Below are 17,350 nucleotides of genomic sequence, written 5' to 3' on the forward strand. Positions count from 1 at the left end.
AAACCTCAACAAAAAGTGTGCGTTGTTGATTTCAGATGTTCTGGTCAAAAAACATGAATTTGTTGGAAATACAGTATTCACACATAAAAAAAAAAGCTTAGTCAATTGAATATTCCATTTAATAGTCATATCTATGTCTCTTATCCATCTATTGTAAACATGGTGTATTTTACCACAGTAGTTTTCTTATGGTACATAATCATACGTGCAATGCAAAATTTCAAACATAAGTTAAAAAAGGACAAAGACACTGCTGGATTTGTTGATAACATTACACCAAGGGGATCTCAGTTCTTTGGTCCAGTGGCCCACCCTCTGGTGTGCTCCTGTAATGTGGTGGTCCCTGTAGGAAGTGCCATGGATCGTCCCCCGCCCCTTCACCCTTTACTGTGGCCTCTTCTGCCCCGTCACAGTAGTTGGTCCCGTGTTTAGCAATTTCTTCATTTTTCAATTACTTATCACTTACTGACTTTGTTTCTTCTTGCTTTTGACCCTCTATCGCTCCCTCATCGCTGCTCCGCTCACCCTCTTTCCCTGCTGCCGGTTCAGCCCGTGTCTCTTCTTCAGCTTTCACACTCACTTCCTGCACTTCTTTTGTTGTCAGGTCGCTGCTGACCATTGTTGGTTTCTCATTGTCACTGTTGCTCTTCTTCCCACTTTCAACAACTTCCTTCTTCTCATCCATCTCTGTTAACTTGCTCTGTTGCTCATCTGCTGTTGAGAGAGGGAAATCACAAAATATGTGGTTCAAGATACATCTACATACATTTTGAAGCTGAGGTTTCATACGTGCAGGCATACATTACATGCTGACAGAGCTTAAAACCTACCAGTTTCTTTTTCTGCAGGCTCTTTACTGGATGTGTCTTCGGGAGATCTCTGTAAGTCGTTAACTTGGCCTGCACTATCATTAGGGGGCGCTAGAGTGGTCAAATGGTTTGAGATAGTTGGCGTGAGCGTAGTGCTGACATTGGTGGAGAAAAGTGGGTCGGAGTCAATCACGAGTGGGGAGCTAACTGCAGCAGAACTAGTGGTGGAAGTGGTATCTGCACGGTTTAAACTGGTGGCGGTGGAAGTGGTGTCTGTAGGGTTTGTTTGACTGGAAGAAGTGGAGGGACCAGGGAGGTCAGCGGAGTCAGGGGTGGCAGGATTAACAATGGTAGATGTAGAGATGGAGTTGACGCTGGATGTTGGGCTGATAGTTTCAGCAGTGGTAGAAGATGTGGAGGTGGCGGGAGGAGGGGCAGTAGAGATCACGGTAGGGGACGTGGTGATGGTAATGCTATCACTTGAGTCAGGAGGAGGAGATGTGACTAAAGAAACTAATGTTGTAGACCCACTGGCTGTGACTGAAGTGGATTCATCACCAGCTTCGGTAACTGAACTGATGTTAGTAGACGTGCCTGATGGCATATCTGACATGCTGGTGGAGGGCAAAGAAGCTGTGGTGGTGACAGAAATAGCTGCATCACCAGCAGCAGCAGGAGTAGCATGGACAAACAGAGCACCAGTTGACTCTTGCAAAGTTGATTTATTTGACAAACCTGTTGATGTTGTGGAAACTGAGCTTTCGTTGCTGGGAGCAGAAACAGTTTCCGAGTTAGTGGTGGAAGGATGAGTTATTGTTGCTGAGCTGCAAGTGACAGCAAGGCTTGGAGTAATGGACTCTGAGGAGGTGGAAGTGACGGAGACGGGGGCGGGGGGCTCTGTTGGTGTAGTGGCGCTTGTATGTGTTGTCGGGAAGGTAGAGGTGGGTTGCTCAGTGGAAGAAGCACTAGTTGCTGGGATGGAAGCTTTGATGTCAAGCACTGTACCACTCGGGGCTGTTTCAGCTGCTGTAGTGGGGTTAACGGTGCATATCTCAGTGTCAGAGGGAGTTACAGTACTTGAAGGGGAAACTGTTAGACTGGTTGAGTCGGGGACTGAGTCTGAGATTGTTGGTACAGTAAGAGGACTGGTAGCAGTGGGGGAGACAGCAGCACAAGTTGGCAGAGCTGCACCTGGACTGAGTTTAGTGGGCGTGTTTGTCTCTGCTTCCTGTATTTGGGCCAGCTCGTTCTCAGGTGTGTTGCGGCCAGATGTTGTGGGGGGTGGACCTGGTTTGATAACCGGCTTTGGGAGCAAAGCAGGTTTCCCAGCCGCCTCGTGTGCTGACACACTTGCCCGAATTTGATGCCTTGTGTCTAAAAACAAAAAAATTAATGCGCAAAAGATTAAGCTTATTATAAATTGGACATTTAGAGTAAAGACAGAGTAAATCAGTGTTTGTGGTTTACCTGATGATGCAGACATTGTTCGAGGTTTTGAGAAAGTAGGAGGCGGCTCAGGTTTATTATCAATGATGGTACCTGAAGCACAAAGATCATTTACATCCAGAGGAATAAAGTCCTTGCTATGCTCCTATAATAGATGGAAACAGTCAAAATACTCCTGCTTGTCTTGTGCCTGAGATATTAAATCTTTTTAATGGAGATCTGAGCCACGGTAAGAAGTCTCTCCTTTTGATACAAATCCCTCAACTTCTAAGATTAATTCTGCTTCATTAACACTAAGCTGGAGCAGAGAGGACATTAATCATGTTAAAGATAATCATAGATAAAGGGACCTACCTTCAGACTCCGCCTTTTTCATCTCTCCCTCTTGAGTCTACAAGAATAACGGATATTTTAAAACTCTTCATGACTCCTACAGCGCACATACCTGACTTCAGACACACAAATTCTCACACCTGTGTCTCTCCTGGCTGGGGTTTGGAAACGCCTATACGTTGAAGCATGAGATGGAGTTTCTGTTCAAAGCTGTGTTGGCCTTCGAACTGTTTCTGAAATCAGCAACAGTAGAGTAAATGAGTGTTTTTCCAAAGCCTATCTACTAATGTAAAGGTGTACAAGACCTCACCTTTGCTGTGTTTCTGGCATTGGTGGTTCCTGCTGCTGCTGATCCAGACAGCAAAATGAGAGACTGGGACTTCCCCTCTCTGAGAGCTCTGCGGGGAGGCGCCGTGTCACCCCTCAGCTGTGGAGCACCAGAAACAGGTGTCTCCCGAGCAGCTGAGTCTCCAGTAACACCACTGGGATGCTCCTTCGCTTTCTCCTTTTCATTCTCCTTGTCGTGTTCCTTCACTCGCTCCTTATCTTTCTCTTTCTCAGACCTGGCAACCTCCCTGAGGGGGCGAATGAGATCAGCGATGGAGGCCTTTTTGGGACGCCCCTCCTGGCTTGTCTCTGATTTCAAACCGCGCCTCTTTTTGAGTGTAAAGAAATCACCGAGCTTTCTCCTGAGTGTTTTCGTTGGGGCTGGACAAGGGACAGAGCTGGCAGGAGCCACTTCGTGTACTGTGATAGATTCCTCATCTTGCTGTTTCCTATACAAACAATCACATATATCAAATCTAAGTGTATTAACTTGTATAGTATGTATAAATTCAATTAAGCAGTATTAGATTAGCTCAATATGAAGGCACCATAAAGAGGCTAATTCGTCATCTGTGACACTCACAGTGTTTCAGTAGGAAGTACTCTCTTAGTAAAGAACTCTTCAACTCCTTCGTCCACTCGCCCCATGAGCTCCAGGACTTCATTTTCACTTTCAATTATTGTCTCCTAATTACCGTACACATACACAGAAAAACAAAGAAATTTTGCACCAAAGATCAAACAAACTGATGATGAAGAGCAACTTGCCTCATATATAACTTTACATTACATAACCATCACCTCTGAAAACCCACACACTCTGGCACTCGTGTTCCTCCTGCCTCTATAGGTGTATTTTGGTTTGATTCTCTCATCCATTTATGCTACGAACCAGGCCTCCTGGGAGTCAGTTGCTCAGTAACGTGCAACGGGGGGCGTCACTGGGTTTTGCATGCGGAATAGAAGCAGGATAACTCATTTTGCCAATGTAGGTAATGTGATATAAAAATTGCAGCTATACAGAGTTGCATCATCCTGATCATATTAATATCTGTGCCCACAAGAAGCGATGAAAGTCAGGAGGTTGACTGCAGAACACAAATTTAGCAGAAGTCACCGTTACATGATATCCTGTCAAGGGAATTGCTTGAATTTACTCTCCCAGGCCGTTCGTCTCCAAGGGAGTGACTGTGTGTCTACACAGCCTAATAGCTCTATGACAGCATGATCAGCTCGGGGGGAAATGGATGATCACACACACTCTACATTTTGAGACATTCATTGGAAAAAAAAATAAAACGGCATCAGCTCTTTTTAGTGAAAGCAGGAAAAGACATTCAGACCAAACTACCACCTGGTCTATTATTAAGTCATCCTGCTCTCACAGACAGAAAATAGTGTGGATTGTTCAAGCAGCTGGTCACCGGTACAACAGGACTGCCTTATTCAAGCGGGGACCAGGGCAATTTTTCCAGCACTCCCCCTCCATCCTTCCCTTCCCCCTGCCTCTCCCCTCTGTACCCTATTACATCTCTCCTCTCTCCCTCCCTTCCATTTTATCTCCTCACACACACTCACACCTTTCCCTCACACTCCATTTTTACAAACCCTCTCCGATCCCCAGTCACAGTACCTGCGGTCTGCTGGGACGATAGTTCAGTTTTTGTCGGTGAGGTCTCGGTCTGCTTTGGGTGTAGTGCCTGAGCGCTGGTCCGCCCAATGGCAGCTCCATTGGGGAGACACGGCACGCTGTTGCCGTGGAGCTCTGTTGCCGTGGCTCTGTTGCTGAGGCACCGTTGCTAAGAGCAGGAGCACCAGCAGTATGTAATGCCTCCGCTGAGGTGGGAGGGGCCAGGCTGGCTAGACTGACAGTTTTGACAACAGAGCCCCTCCCTTCTCCGAGAGGAGAACCATGAGAAAAAAGATGGTGATAGAATAAGAAGAGGCACAGACAGAGGGATGAAGTGACCACATAGACATTTGCTTCTTTCTCGCCCATGATGAGGGCACACATGGATATATCCCAATAGAAATTGCTAAATGGACAAAATGTTCTTCTGGTTATGTAACAAATTAATAATTTATTTTATATGCGGAAAAGATGCTCTGAAATGCTGTAAGTGAAAGGCTGACCTGGTGGATTCTTTTATAAATGAAAGTGTACAAATACAATCACCGATATTCTTGTAAATTTCAAAATAAGATGTCTCAGCAGTGCTGAGTATTCCTGAGAAGCTTGTTAGAGACGGTGAAAATGAGCTGTAGGACTTTTTTCAGAAACCATAAGGCACACACCCACAAGCACCAATTTCTGTGTGTCTAAACTATAAAACCACCCGCTGAAGAAATGTGTCACAGGTTTCAGGGGAACCGTGTTGCTTGGTTTGAATATTTTATATTTATAAAGGAACTGTGTCTTTGGAAATATTTACATATTTCAGGGAAAAGTCATCAGGACTTTTCCCCTTCTTAGTGGTTAACTCTGTTTCAAAGGGAACTATTGTAGGCCACTGTGTATTTATCTGACAGCCACATTTGACAAACAAAACGTATGGAAAACTTTTGAGATATGATACATTGGTACATATTAAACTACATGATAGGATTTAAAATTTTAGCTTTACTATTTGGATGATAAACTGATTCGTTGATTCAGTTAAGAAAAAGTTAATCAGATAGTCTATATTTTGATAACTTTTTGATCACTTAAGACTAGACAAATTTTAAATACTTAATGTTTTCAGATTTTCAAGCATTCAGTTTTCTGCCTGTATTACATTAGAATCTGAATATTTTTGAGGTTTATACGGATTTACATATGTCACTTTGGGCTCTGGATGTGACAGGAATTTGCCACTATTTTCTATGTTTTAAACCAATAAAATAATTGACTAAGTAAATAATCAACCGACTAAACCTCGTAAAATGAGGATTTTGAAGACTTATATAGAACAGTTACAAGAATGAAATGGTGCTTTTACCTCACTGCTAGGGTGATAATAATCTACTGATATACGATTTGACACACGTGGGCCGTTTCTGGGAAGCACTTTTACTTAACATCACTGAACATTTTGAATGCATGATTTTCAATTTAATGGAGCACAGATTGCTACAAAATTTCCCAGCCAACCAGGGATGTTGTGATTCATGGACAGAGCCATTAAACTCTTGAAGCCATCACAGTTTCCATGTTTTTAGGTTTTTGGGTAATTATACTGGATATTCCTAATTTAAAATGTTGGATCAGATTACCAAATTCCAGGTATTGAAAAACAGACTGACCAGTGGTTATTAGGGGCCCAGCCGCTTACTTTTCCCACCCAGCACTTTAATGAGATCAGATGAATCTTTTTCACATCATCTTCAATCTAAAAAAATGAAGATGATGATCAATCACGACTTTGTGTGTGTACGTGTGTGTCTGTGATGTCAGGCCCAGACCACCGACAAAATCCGAACTGCCCTCCTGTGGCTGATTTCATGAACTGACGTTAACCCCCAAAAAATGTTTGTCATATTTGGACTCAACAGTGGCTCGAGGTTGTTGACGGTCAATAAGTCACGCTCGAGGACAAAACTGATCTGTCCCTCATCAGGCAACTAATCAATAATCTCCGCGCTCTTATTGATCATCGCTGTCATGTGTCCGGTGGCCACGCCTCTGCCTGAATTCAAATCTGGCGCCCATCACCCACAGACGCGGCTTGGCCACGCCCCTTTACGCCCCCGGGTGCTGTGCGCGCGCAGCCGCGTTAGCTCGTACGGGCCGCCATTTTGTGTTATGCCCACTCTTCCAAAGCGGGAGAAAATTATTAGCCCGGCGCGGAGCACACACGGTCGTCTGCTGCGGGACTGAGGTTAGCAACCGTATGCGCTCAGCTTCCAACTGATTATAACGAGAAAAGGAAGCAACTTTGAGTAAGTAAAACCATTACTTTGCCCCCAAACACGGAAACGTTTTTGTAGGAGCCGTCGTCGGCCTCTAGGTGTCACGGTAGGGCTTACCGGCCAGGCGGCTGGCGGGGGGTGTTTGTCTCCCTCTATCGTTATCGAAAATGCACTAAATTCGTCTATAAACTGCAACTCACGGACTCGGTTGAGAATTTCGGTGCTGTCCGGCCGGTATTTTGTTGTAGTTGCACAGCGATGGTTGCATTTCCCGGTATTTCTGTTTTAACTAAGTTCAGGCCTGACGTCCATCTTATGATGCCCTTTGTTTCCTGTTTTCAGACGTACTCGCGCCTTCCGACTTCACCAACTCACAAGAGACAGTGTTCAAAGTAGTTTGTATCGGTTAAACTGTGCGCATCACGTTTATACCGATGACCCGAGAACTAATAACAACGAGATAGTAGGAAGTAAACGTTTTAAAATAGACAAACAAGTGACTCCGAAGTATTTACTTGATCGATCGATTGATTGTGATTTTAATGGAAACGGAGGAACCCCGTCGATGTATAATCAACACATGTCCGCATGTGAAGATTTAAATTAACAACGTTTTTAAAGTCTGGAAAATACATGGGCATCTAACACGGTTGGGTCCTTCACGGAATATAGTTCACTTGATATAGTTCACTCGCTCAATAAACCCAGAGAGGTATACTTTTTATAAGTTATACAAGCTAAAACTAGAAGCCACGGTATAACGAGCGGGCCTCCATTATCTTCAACTTCACTATACATGCAGTGAAGAGAAGCAGTCTGCATGCGGTACTTTTTGAGTACCCAGGCGAATCGTTACATCTAAAATAATTATTTTCTACCACGTAAATTATAGGCTTAACAATCCATATTGCAAGGATGTATAATTTAGAGAGTTTAGTCAAGTTTGTTTACAACAGAAAAGCACTAATTAAAACTGCAGTGCCGGCAGTATTGATTATTTAATCAGAGGCCATTTTATTGATTTATTAAAGAGTCAGTCCACCTAGTGGAGGCTGGCTCTTTGGCTGGATATCCATACAGATACAACTACATTTACCATATCTGAAAAGCTCACCGATAAAGTGACAACTACATTGCTTGACAACACCTGGGATAAGTTAGAAAACGGTACTCCTTGTGAGACAATTTGTGTTTCTTAATTGCCAACCTCTCTTATCCATACTGATTTATGTCTCTCTTTTTATATATATATATATTGTGTATATATATATATTGTGTATCTGGGCAAAACTTAATTTAGGTAAAAGCAGAACTAAGACTGTAAAGATTCTTGGCATGTGAGCAAATACTGATGAAAGGGCGATCTTTTTTTTTTTATTATTAAACTTCCATAATGTTCCATGACATGTTTTCGGTCTCTTTTTGAGACATGCATGGATTTATTGAAAGCCCTTCACCTATTGCAGCTTAGGTCAAAGGTCATAGGAACACAGTGTTGTGGCAGGTTAGAGTTTGTGTGTACAGACAGTCATGTTTACATGGTAGGGTTAGATATGAGTTCTTTGCACAAAGAATACATAATAAATAAATCACCGACATAAGTTTTCCTCTCTTTTTAAAAGCTGTGTTTGTGTCCTTTCTATTTAGGGTGCTGTTTGGCCCATTGCCATGGAGGGCGAGGTTGTTTCCATGGAGACCGCTCAGGCCGCTGCCCTGACTTCTGATGGAAAGGTCTTGCCAGAGGGCGGAGATGCCTTGATACAAGGGGCACAGGGTGAGGTGGCTGGTAACATGGAGATGATGGTGATGGATGCTCTCGATCCAACTCTGCTGCAAATGAAGACAGAGGTGTTGGAGGGAGGCGGCACAGTGACTGTTACCGGTGGAGACGAGGGGCAGATCATCACGCTCCAGGTTTGTATAGAACTCTGGGTGAACTGATGTTGGATGATCAGTAACTGACGGCGTTGTGAAATGTTTAATGTCATTTGGTCGAGTTGTAAAGTTGCATTGTTCTTTGTAGGTGGTGAACATGGAGGAGCAGGCAGGTTCTGCATTAGGTCTTGGTCAGCTCCAGCTGGTGCAGGTACCAGTCACAACAGCAACTGTAGAGGGGCTCCAGGCCACCTATGTTGAGGCCTCAACAGCCAACAAGGATGCAGACCCGGTTATCTGTCACACCCTTCCCTTGCCTGAGGGCTTCCAGGTGAGAAACAACTCTGGGCTGCTGTATAAAAAGATCAGTGCTTTTAAGTTGTGTCCTCAACTTCTCTTGTTGAAAATTTAGGTGGTAAAAGTGGGTGCCAATGGTGAAGTGGAGACTGTAGAGCAGGAGGAGCTCCAGGCAGCCCATGAGGAGCTCCAAGGGACGAGAGCGGAAGATGAAGAGGCAGCAGAAGTGGAAACCACTGTGCCCCTGCAAGATGACCCCGAATGGTCCAAGGACCCAGACTACCAGCCCATTACCATTGCCCGTAAAGGAAAGAAAGGGAAGAAGAGCTGCCTGCGCTATGCAGAGGGTGATCGTAACATGGATGTTTCTGTGTACGACTTTGAGGAAGAGCAGCAGGAGGGACTGCTGTCAGAGGTGAATGCCGAGAAGGTTGTGGGCAACATGAAGCCACCGAAGCCCACAAAGATCAAGAAAAAAGGTTCGACTTCCACTCGGTGTTTCGGATACATTGTAAACTACATAAAAGGGAAAAGTGTTGGAAAACTGGCTCATTGTGAGGTTCCTGTTTACACTCTTTTGCCAAGTATGAACCAGTTGTTTCCCCTTTTGTTGTCCAGGTGTAAAGAAGACTTTCCAGTGTGAGCTGTGCAGCTACACCTGTCCAAGGCGCTCTAACTTGGATCGACACATGAAGAGCCACACAGATGAGAGACCACATAAATGTCACTTGTGTGGAAGAGCCTTCAGAACAGTCACACTGCTGAGAAACCACCTCAATACACACACAGGTAATTCAGAAATTGATAGAAATGAAAATGCTGACAACAGCTTGGTTTATAATAATTTGAATGAATTGGTGATTTGGTGAATCTTTGCACTATTGTTTAGTTAGCTTTAATTTAATTTAATTATTCTATTTTATTGTATATACTGTGCATTTTTATATTTAATATTTTTTACTGTTGTTTTATTGCTTTCCTGTACCTATAATGCTGCTGTAGTGAAACAATTTCCCCTTATGGGATTAATAAAGTAACTATCTACCTATCTATCCAACTTAAGGACATAAACTCCTCTCAGCTGGAGTGTTGTTCTCATTCTCATTGTCTTTATTTTTTTTTTAAGGCACTCGGCCACATAAATGCACAGATTGCGACATGGCATTCGTGACCAGCGGTGAGCTGGTGCGTCATCGTCGCTACAAACACACACACGAGAAGCCATTCAAGTGCTCAATGTGCGACTATTGCAGTGTGGAGGCAAGTAATACCATGTTGAGAACCAGCCGGGTCTATAATTCCTCTCACTCTACCGCAGGACAAACTCTTATTCTCGGGTTTCTGTCTCTGTTCTCAGGTGAGCAAGTTGAAAAGGCACATCCGCTCTCATACAGGCGAGCGACCCTTCCAATGCAGTCTGTGCAGCTATGCCAGCAGAGACACTTACAAGCTGAAGAGACACATGAGAACACATTCAGGTAGGATGCACCCAGCTTCTCGTGGTCAAAACACAGTTTCCCTCCATTTTGAGAAGAGTACCTCACTCGCTATAATCTCTCTTCTGTTGCAGGCGAGAAGCCGTACGAGTGCTACATCTGCCATGCTCGCTTCACACAGAGCGGCACCATGAAGATGCACATTCTGCAGAAACACACGGAGAATGTGGCCAAGTTCCACTGCCCACACTGTGATACCGTCATCGCACGCAAGAGTGACCTTGGTAAGTGATGTGTGACTGTTTCCACTTCATACCACGTATTATATGTAAGGTCGGTGGCAGACAATGGTTTTTATGTCATTTAGTCTGATATCGTGAAATAAGTCCACGTAAATGATGGTTGTAAGAGAACTTGATCGCTTCACATCATTCAAGGCTGTGTGGCATTTCCCTGACTGGTTTTCATGCCATGGCTGTTTCTATCCCAGGCGTTCACCTGCGGAAGCAGCACTCCTTTATTGAGACGGGGAAGAAATGCCGTTACTGCGATGCTGTGTTTCATGAGCGCTACGCTCTCATCCAGCACCAGAAGACTCACAAGAATGAGAAGCGTTTCAAATGTGAACAGTGCGACTACTGCTGCAGACAGGTCGGTGTTGCGTGGAACATGCAATACGTGCCGTGGTTTTTCGTCTATTTTAATGCTGCGTGACTTGAACCACTTTTATCTGTTGCCCGACAGGAACGCCACATGATAATGCACAAGCGTACACACACGGGGGAGAAGCCGTTTGCCTGCAGCCAGTGTGACAAAACCTTCCGGCAGAAGCAGCTTCTGGACATGCACTTCAAGCGCTACCACGATCCCAACTTCGTCCCCACTGCCTTCATCTGCAACAAATGCAACAAGACATTCACTCGCAGGGTAGGGCTGAGCTAAGACTTTACTGCGCATGCGACAGTAGTTTTGTACGGTATGTCACTGAGGTGTGACAATGGTGTGTCTCATCCACAGAACACCATGCTGCGTCATACGGACAACTGCACGGGTGAAACTGCTGAAGAAGAAAATGGAACTCCCACACCCAGAAAGAGCCGCCGTGGCAGGAAAAGGAAGATGCAGGCCAGGAGGGATGATGATGAGGATGATGACGAGGATGACGATGACACGGGTATTGTAAACATATTCATTTGATAATGTGGAGTGCAAATATTCAGTGTCTTTATTGCAAATCTTGTTATTGCATCAGAATATGTGTGGGGGATTTGTTTGAAATGGGTCGGACGAGTCCGTTTGTCTTTTTAAATAAAAAATTTTTTTTGTCAAGATCAGTGGTGAAGTTAAAACAACTTTGTTTAATTTTAGGTCTGCTTGAAATTTTCCACAGGATCTTGTTGTGGTCAATAGGCTTCATCAATCCTGAGGTCATACTGCAGTTTTTTGATACGGATTGCACAGAAATTTGTAAAGTGAGGATTACAGGTTACCTAAAAAAAACTCAACCTTGTGGCACATTTAGTCAATTTTAACCTGTGCAGTTAGTCTGCAGTTTGATAACCAGCCAGCCAGGACTTTTACTGCATGCTACATTACATTACATTTAGCTGACGCTTTTATCCAAAACGACTTACAACACACTTGCACAACAACACACCATCGGGAGCAAACATTTTTTTATTTTAGGGTTCAGTGTCTTGCTCAAGGACACTTAGGCATGTGGACAGGAGGAGCTGGGATCGAACCACCAACCTTCCAATTAGTGTGCAACCCACTCTACCGACTGAGCAACAGCCTTAGCATGTCTTTCCCCACATTTCCTCTCCATCTCCACTGTCACTATACAAGGAAAATATTGCCCAAAGAATATTATGAGAAACACCTATGTCCTAGTGGTCAGTTTAACTTTTAAGATTGTAAGGGGAGATATGTTCATGTCAACATTTTAGTCAATCCTACTATTCTCCCTCCTCTTCCCTATGTAGAGGAGGACATGGACGAGGCAGAGGAGGAAGAGGAACTGCTAACTGAGATTGAGGTGGAACAGGCTGCACCTGTGGTCCCGATCCCGGCGCCAGTGGAGCCACCAGTCAAGAGGAAACGTGGACGGCCCCCAAAGAACAAACCTGACAGTGAGTGTCAAATTCGAGCGATCACTTGGAGCCTCTTCTGTGTTACGTTGACACGCACAGTGAGATCCATCGTCTGATCTACAAAGCTAGAACATCACAAAGTTCCCTTCCATCCATTACGCCCGTCTGGAAAAGTAACGTTTTCTGTTTAAGTACCAGAGACTGACCTGAAACTCTCTCAACAGCGGCTGCTATCATCCGTGTGGAGGACGAGGCCACTGGAGAGGTTGACGACATCATTGTGAAGAAGGAGGTCGGAGCCGAACCCGATGATGAGGGCGCCGAGGATGCCGCCGAGCAGGTGGTGGTTGGTGGAGGGAAGCCAACCATTCAGATGGAGGAGTTGTCCCAGGCAGGAGAGGCGGCACCGGAGGTGCCGCTCTCCGAGGCCCCTCCGAACGGAGACCTGACCCCTGAGATGATTCTCAGCATGATGGACCGGTGATGGACGTGAGCGTCCAACCTGTAAACACACCCAGACCTTTGTATTCATCTTCATTTTAATTCTTGGAATTTAGGATAACAAACACTTGCATCATGCACAGAAACAAACATCACTGTTGTAAATTAAGATTTGCTTATTAACTATGTATTGATAAAGACTTGGATGAGTGAAAAATATTTTTAATAAGAATTTACCTTAAAAAAAAAATGCATTTCAGTACATTTGGGTTGTAGTTTGAGGTAGCTGTCATTGACAATAGTATCTTATTTTTTCTTTGTGGCCTTTGGTGTCCTGCAGCTCAGTAAATTGGCAGCAAACAACTATGCCTGTTCATCTACATTATAAAATCTTTTGATGTTACATTTCTGCAATATAATCCATCCTTTCTTTTTTTAAGGCCTTTGTTTTTATGTTTTACTTCTAGACCAGAGCCAGTGGGTTCAAACTGAAGATAGCAGTGAACCTTTAGTGTGAACTTTCTTTTTATAAATCCTCACTGAAGAGCTCCATGTGCCTCAGTTTGGACACAAAACTGCTCTCCAGTGAAACACTGAAGGTGAAAATATGTATTTAGGTTTGACTTGAGAGCAGCATGGTGGGAAAAAAAACAAGTAAAATCAAGCCAAAAATCGTTTTCAATTGCAGAAATAAAGAGGCAATTTTCAGGAAGATGATACTGCCACAAATCACAGCCACTTTAAGGTGAAGAAAAATAACTATTTTGAATATTTTTATTTTTGGGTTTTGGTTTTTTCTGTGATTTAGTAAATCCCTTTTTATAAGCATATTCTAGTTTTTAAAAACGTAATAGACTGCTTATATCTGCTCCTTTCTCGCTACTGTAACACCTGTAGATTGTGCATGTACTAAACATTGTCACTGATGAGTGCAAGGAAAGAACATCGTTTTGATCTCGTGTAGCCATTCCACTTTGAGTTGATGTTTTCCTTTCGTACCATTGGCAATGGTAGCTTCAATGACCTTTTAATAACTGGCAGATGTAAAGAGATGTTCGACTGTACAACCAATTTTGAGGGGGGGGGGGGGGGAAAGTGGACATTAGCCTGACGTTGGTTTCTGCAGCTGTTATAGTTTTTAAAATAAATCTGGTTTGCCTGAGCAGTTAAAATGTTACGTTTGATTCAATTGTTGTTTATTAAAATCGGCTGAGAAACAAATAAGTAATCACAAAAAATGTCAGTTTATTTTGCTTGCAAATATATTTTATTAAATGGAGAGCTTGATATTATTTTGATATCTTGAGTTTTATGTCTAAGGGACGTCTATGAACTAGAGGTCTTGTCTATTTCACACTGGTATTCTTTAAATATGTATTTTACATTATGACTTTCAATTTTAGACATTTATTGCTATCAACCCTTAACTAAGATTTCACTCAAAATCTCACTGACACTTTTGTTAGCAGTTACAAAAGGCTTAGTTTTCATACATGTTAAACCCAAACATCATGGATTTCTGGCACTAACAGGATCATTACGCGGTGTAAGTGTCCACTACATTAAATCTTCAATATGACTGACACGAACAAGAATTTGCCAGATGCAAAAATAATGACCCGACTCCTCAGCATGTGGCCTCACGTGAATTCCCATCATGTGAGAAAAGCATGTTGGGGCTAATTACAAACGCTCTCACTGCTATTCCATTAGATTTTGCCATGCATGTTTAATTTCCTGTTGTTTCTACAATATCAACAAAATCAGCTGTAATGTATTATTTTGCCAAGAGAAATTATTCTGCCCAAGAAATACTGAAAGTAAGAAAATGTTTTATTTTTATTAAAAGGTTGCCTGTGAATGTTAAATTCTTAATTCCCATTAATTGTCAGTTAGGACACATGTCAGCTTCACTTGCTGGTTTTCAGATGATATTATTCACACGGTATCAGCACTAAACAGGATAATCCTTCTATTTTACAATTACATTTCCGCCAACAAAAGGAAATTGCTGACATGTTCAAAATATTAAAGTAAATGTGACTGATTATGGTGATGAGCTCAAATTACATAAAACGTACATTGTTATTTTCATAATTTAACTTACACAAAACCGATCAGTCCACCCTCCATTTATCATACCTTCAAATCCAATAAAGATAGAAGCAGATTAGAGGCCGTTCATAAAACCCTCCTGAGGGAGTGACGGGTGGAACCTGTTTTATGTAAACCTCTGACATCCAAGGTGTCCTGCTCTCTATTAAAGTGCGTGTTGTCTTCATGTCAACATCTCAAGAGCTATCCGAGGGCTTCAGAAAAAAGGTTGTGTATGTCTGAGAGTCAGGCAAGAGATTTAACAAAAAGATCTCCAAATGATTTGAAATCATTCCACTGAAAGGAAAATGATCTCCCAAGCGGCACAGATTTCAAATAACTACCAATTAATCCAGGACTGGCCATCCAGCAGATTCACCTGCAGAGCCGACCGTTCACTCCAAAGAGAAGTCTCCAAGAACCCCGAACTTTTACCGCGGGATCAGCAGCGGTTGGTGTCAAAGTGCACGAGTCCACGGTCGGAGAGAGACGGCACAAATTCGACCTGCATGAGAGGTGTGTCATGAGAAGAAAAAGAAAAAAGCCTCTGCTGTCCAAGTTTAGAGTACAACTACAGCTATCAATGCAGTCAGAGACCAGGTATTTTGGATCAGTGTAATCAAAGCTCTTGGGTCTCAGCACGGTGGTGGAAACCTCACGGTCTGGCCTCGTTTTGCTGCCTCGGCAACCGAGCAGCCTGTAGTCATCGATTCAACTATGAAATCTGCATCGTATCAAAGAGAGATTGGAGATAATGTGACACCATCTGTCCAAAAGTTTAACCGTGAACTTTCAACTAGATAATGATCCTGTAAGCACATCTGGAAATCCACAAAGGGATGGGGCTCTAAAAACACAAATGAAGGGTTCTGACACCAGGGGTGAAGTTATTTTATCCACAAAAGAAGATCGTTTTTGTTGAATAACTGATTGAAAAAGCAAATTTCCTTGGTGTTTATGTTCAAGTGTTATCACCTTTATCTGCAGGCACTGTATCAAATGTTTGCTTTCCCCCCCCAAAAAAGGCCCGAATTTCCACTGGATGTCGATATTTGGCAACGACTAACTAGATTTTATGCAACAGTCGGCAAACATGCCGAGACATGAGCCGTGGATACAATCTGTAACTTTCTTCTCCAACAGCTCTGCGCAGATTCACCTTAACATCAGCCCCTCAACGCTGCCGGCCAATACGGGTTTTAACGCAAAATACTGGCGTGAACATCGCCGCCGATGAAAAAGGCGACGTCATTATTCCTTGAATGGGTCCTTCACTAAATGTTGGAGGCCATGTGCCTGGTGTGATAATGGCTGCAGCACGACGTCATCAAATCGCTTGAATTTAAACGTGAATCAACGCACAATCTGCAATGTGGAGGGTTTTTTGATTTTTTTTTTTTTTTTTTTTTTTTTAAAGTGTCCGAAAGAGATTGCAAAGTTTCCATTTGCAGTGACAGAGAGAGCTTGAAAGAAAGAAAGAAAGAAAGAAAGAAAGAAAGAAAGAAAGAAAGAAAGAAAGAAAGAAAGAAAGAAAAGGTTAGGCCACATTAAAATGAGTATGGCATGTCCACATAACCTAAGTAGGTTACAAATTGTGCCCAATACATTTTTAAACGTGTCGTCTCTTTACGTGTACATCTGCCGTCAACAATAAGCATCATTTATTTGTATTCATCCTGACATCTTGTTTTTCTCTGAGGTCTGGATCCTCATCATTGAACAGCTGTGGTGCTAGCTGAAGCTAGTGACACAGTCACGTCGTGGGTCGGAGGAAGATGTTACAAACCTCGACTTTAAGGAAACACGGTACCGTGTCGACCCGTCTGTCGTGGGATTTAACTGCTCTCGTTTCAGATTTTATATCTTCGCTGAAATCACGGTTGTGCAGGTAAGCGACTGTACAAATACGCAGTTTGGTTTCCCCCCGTTGTTTAACACCAGATTAAAGAGCAGCCGTCTCGTCCTGGAGGAAGAAGTCTGCCACATGCTTCCCCTTCATCGCCGCCCCCCTCTCCGGCTTAATGCTCAAACTTGGGACAATCGGCCATCGGGGCTGCTGCACCTGATGGGACTTAGCGGCCCAAACGGAACCTGCGCGCTTTTATCTGGGCCCGGTTCGGCTGACCGACACGGCCGGAGGAGAAGTCGGTACTTTTCTCCAAGGCTCGCTCCTTCGGAAACATCATGCCTGTTTTTTTCCGTTGGTTTCACCGTGGCGTCGCCAGCGCAGCATCGGAGAAAACAGTGACAGACTGAGGGACATCCTTGTTGCCACAGCAATTAGTCGACTTCCGGTCGGAGGAGCAAC

At 43.5% G+C, this 17,350-nt stretch overlaps 2 protein-coding genes and 1 long non-coding RNA gene across 6 annotated transcripts; 1 reads left to right on the forward strand and 2 right to left on the reverse strand.

Moving 5' to 3' along the window:
* Window positions 1-101: 101 nt before the first annotated feature.
* LOC138213190 (uncharacterized) lies at window positions 102-4,760 on the reverse strand. 3 transcript variants are annotated; one of them, XM_069174118.1, is made up of 8 exons: window positions 4,549-4,760; window positions 3,499-3,602; window positions 2,899-3,364; window positions 2,729-2,815; window positions 2,610-2,646; window positions 2,277-2,348; window positions 831-2,183; window positions 102-714 (listed from the first exon to the last, which is right to left on the reverse strand). In XM_069174118.1, the coding sequence occupies exons 1-8, from the start codon at window positions 4,645-4,647 to the stop codon at window positions 452-454; spliced, it is 2,481 nt and encodes an 826-aa protein (XP_069030219.1). In that variant the 5' UTR covers window positions 4,648-4,760; the 3' UTR covers window positions 102-451. The 3 variants fall into 3 exon arrangements, with proteins under 3 accessions (XP_069030219.1, XP_069030218.1, XP_069030217.1); XM_069174117.1 differs by having other exon boundaries at window positions 102-711; window positions 2,729-2,821; XM_069174116.1 differs by having other exon boundaries at window positions 2,729-2,821; window positions 4,549-4,757.
* Window positions 4,761-6,681: 1,921 nt separating this feature from the next.
* LOC138213009 (transcriptional repressor CTCF-like) lies at window positions 6,682-14,240 on the forward strand. Its single transcript, XM_069173802.1, has 13 exons — window positions 6,682-6,836; window positions 8,454-8,720; window positions 8,830-9,012; window positions 9,094-9,457; window positions 9,597-9,767; window positions 10,105-10,238; window positions 10,336-10,456; window positions 10,549-10,698; window positions 10,905-11,065; window positions 11,159-11,341; window positions 11,432-11,588; window positions 12,400-12,546; window positions 12,732-14,240. The coding sequence occupies exons 2-13, from the start codon at window positions 8,475-8,477 to the stop codon at window positions 12,989-12,991; spliced, it is 2,277 nt and encodes a 758-aa protein (XP_069029903.1). The 5' UTR covers window positions 6,682-6,836; window positions 8,454-8,474; the 3' UTR covers window positions 12,992-14,240.
* LOC138213010 (uncharacterized) lies at window positions 12,540-17,308 on the reverse strand. Of its 2 annotated transcripts, none has more exons than XR_011179505.1 (3): window positions 15,422-16,822; window positions 12,714-13,009; window positions 12,540-12,632 (listed from the first exon to the last, which is right to left on the reverse strand). It is a non-coding gene; the product is annotated as an uncharacterized lncRNA (long non-coding RNA). The 2 variants fall into 2 exon arrangements; XR_011179504.1 differs by lacking the exon at window positions 12,540-12,632 and adding an exon at window positions 16,829-17,308 and having other exon boundaries at window positions 12,930-13,009; window positions 15,422-16,407.
* Window positions 17,309-17,350: the final 42 nt, after the last annotated feature.

Source organism: Embiotoca jacksoni, unplaced genomic scaffold, assembly GCF_022577435.1.
Source record: "Embiotoca jacksoni isolate LCO1_2020_lvr unplaced genomic scaffold, fEmbJac1.0.p SCAF_6, whole genome shotgun sequence".
Taxonomy (NCBI): domain Eukaryota; kingdom Metazoa; phylum Chordata; class Actinopteri; family Embiotocidae; genus Embiotoca; species Embiotoca jacksoni.

Bases quoted from the DNA above. Each gene is read 5' to 3' on its own strand.
- LOC138213009 (XM_069173802.1), top strand. From the start codon at position 8,475: ATGGAGGGCGAGGTTGTTTCCATGGAGACCGCTCAGGCCGCTGCCCTG. The intron at 9,013-9,093 runs GTGAGAAACAAC...TTGAAAATTTAG, and splicing joins CCTTGCCTGAGGGCTTCCAG to GTGGTAAAAGTGGGTGCCAA. The intron at 12,547-12,731 runs GTGAGTGTCAAA...CTCTCTCAACAG, and splicing joins CCCAAAGAACAAACCTGACA to CGGCTGCTATCATCCGTGTG.
- LOC138213190 (XM_069174116.1), bottom strand. From the start codon at position 4,647: ATGGAGCTGCCATTGGGCGGACCAGCGCTCAGGCACTACACCCAAAGC. The intron at 3,365-3,498 runs GTGAGTGTCACA...TTGTTTGTATAG, and splicing joins GTACTTCCTACTGAAACACT to GAAACAGCAAGATGAGGAAT. The intron at 715-830 runs GTAGGTTTTAAG...CTCTCTCAACAG, and splicing joins GCCTGCAGAAAAAGAAACTG to CAGATGAGCAACAGAGCAAG.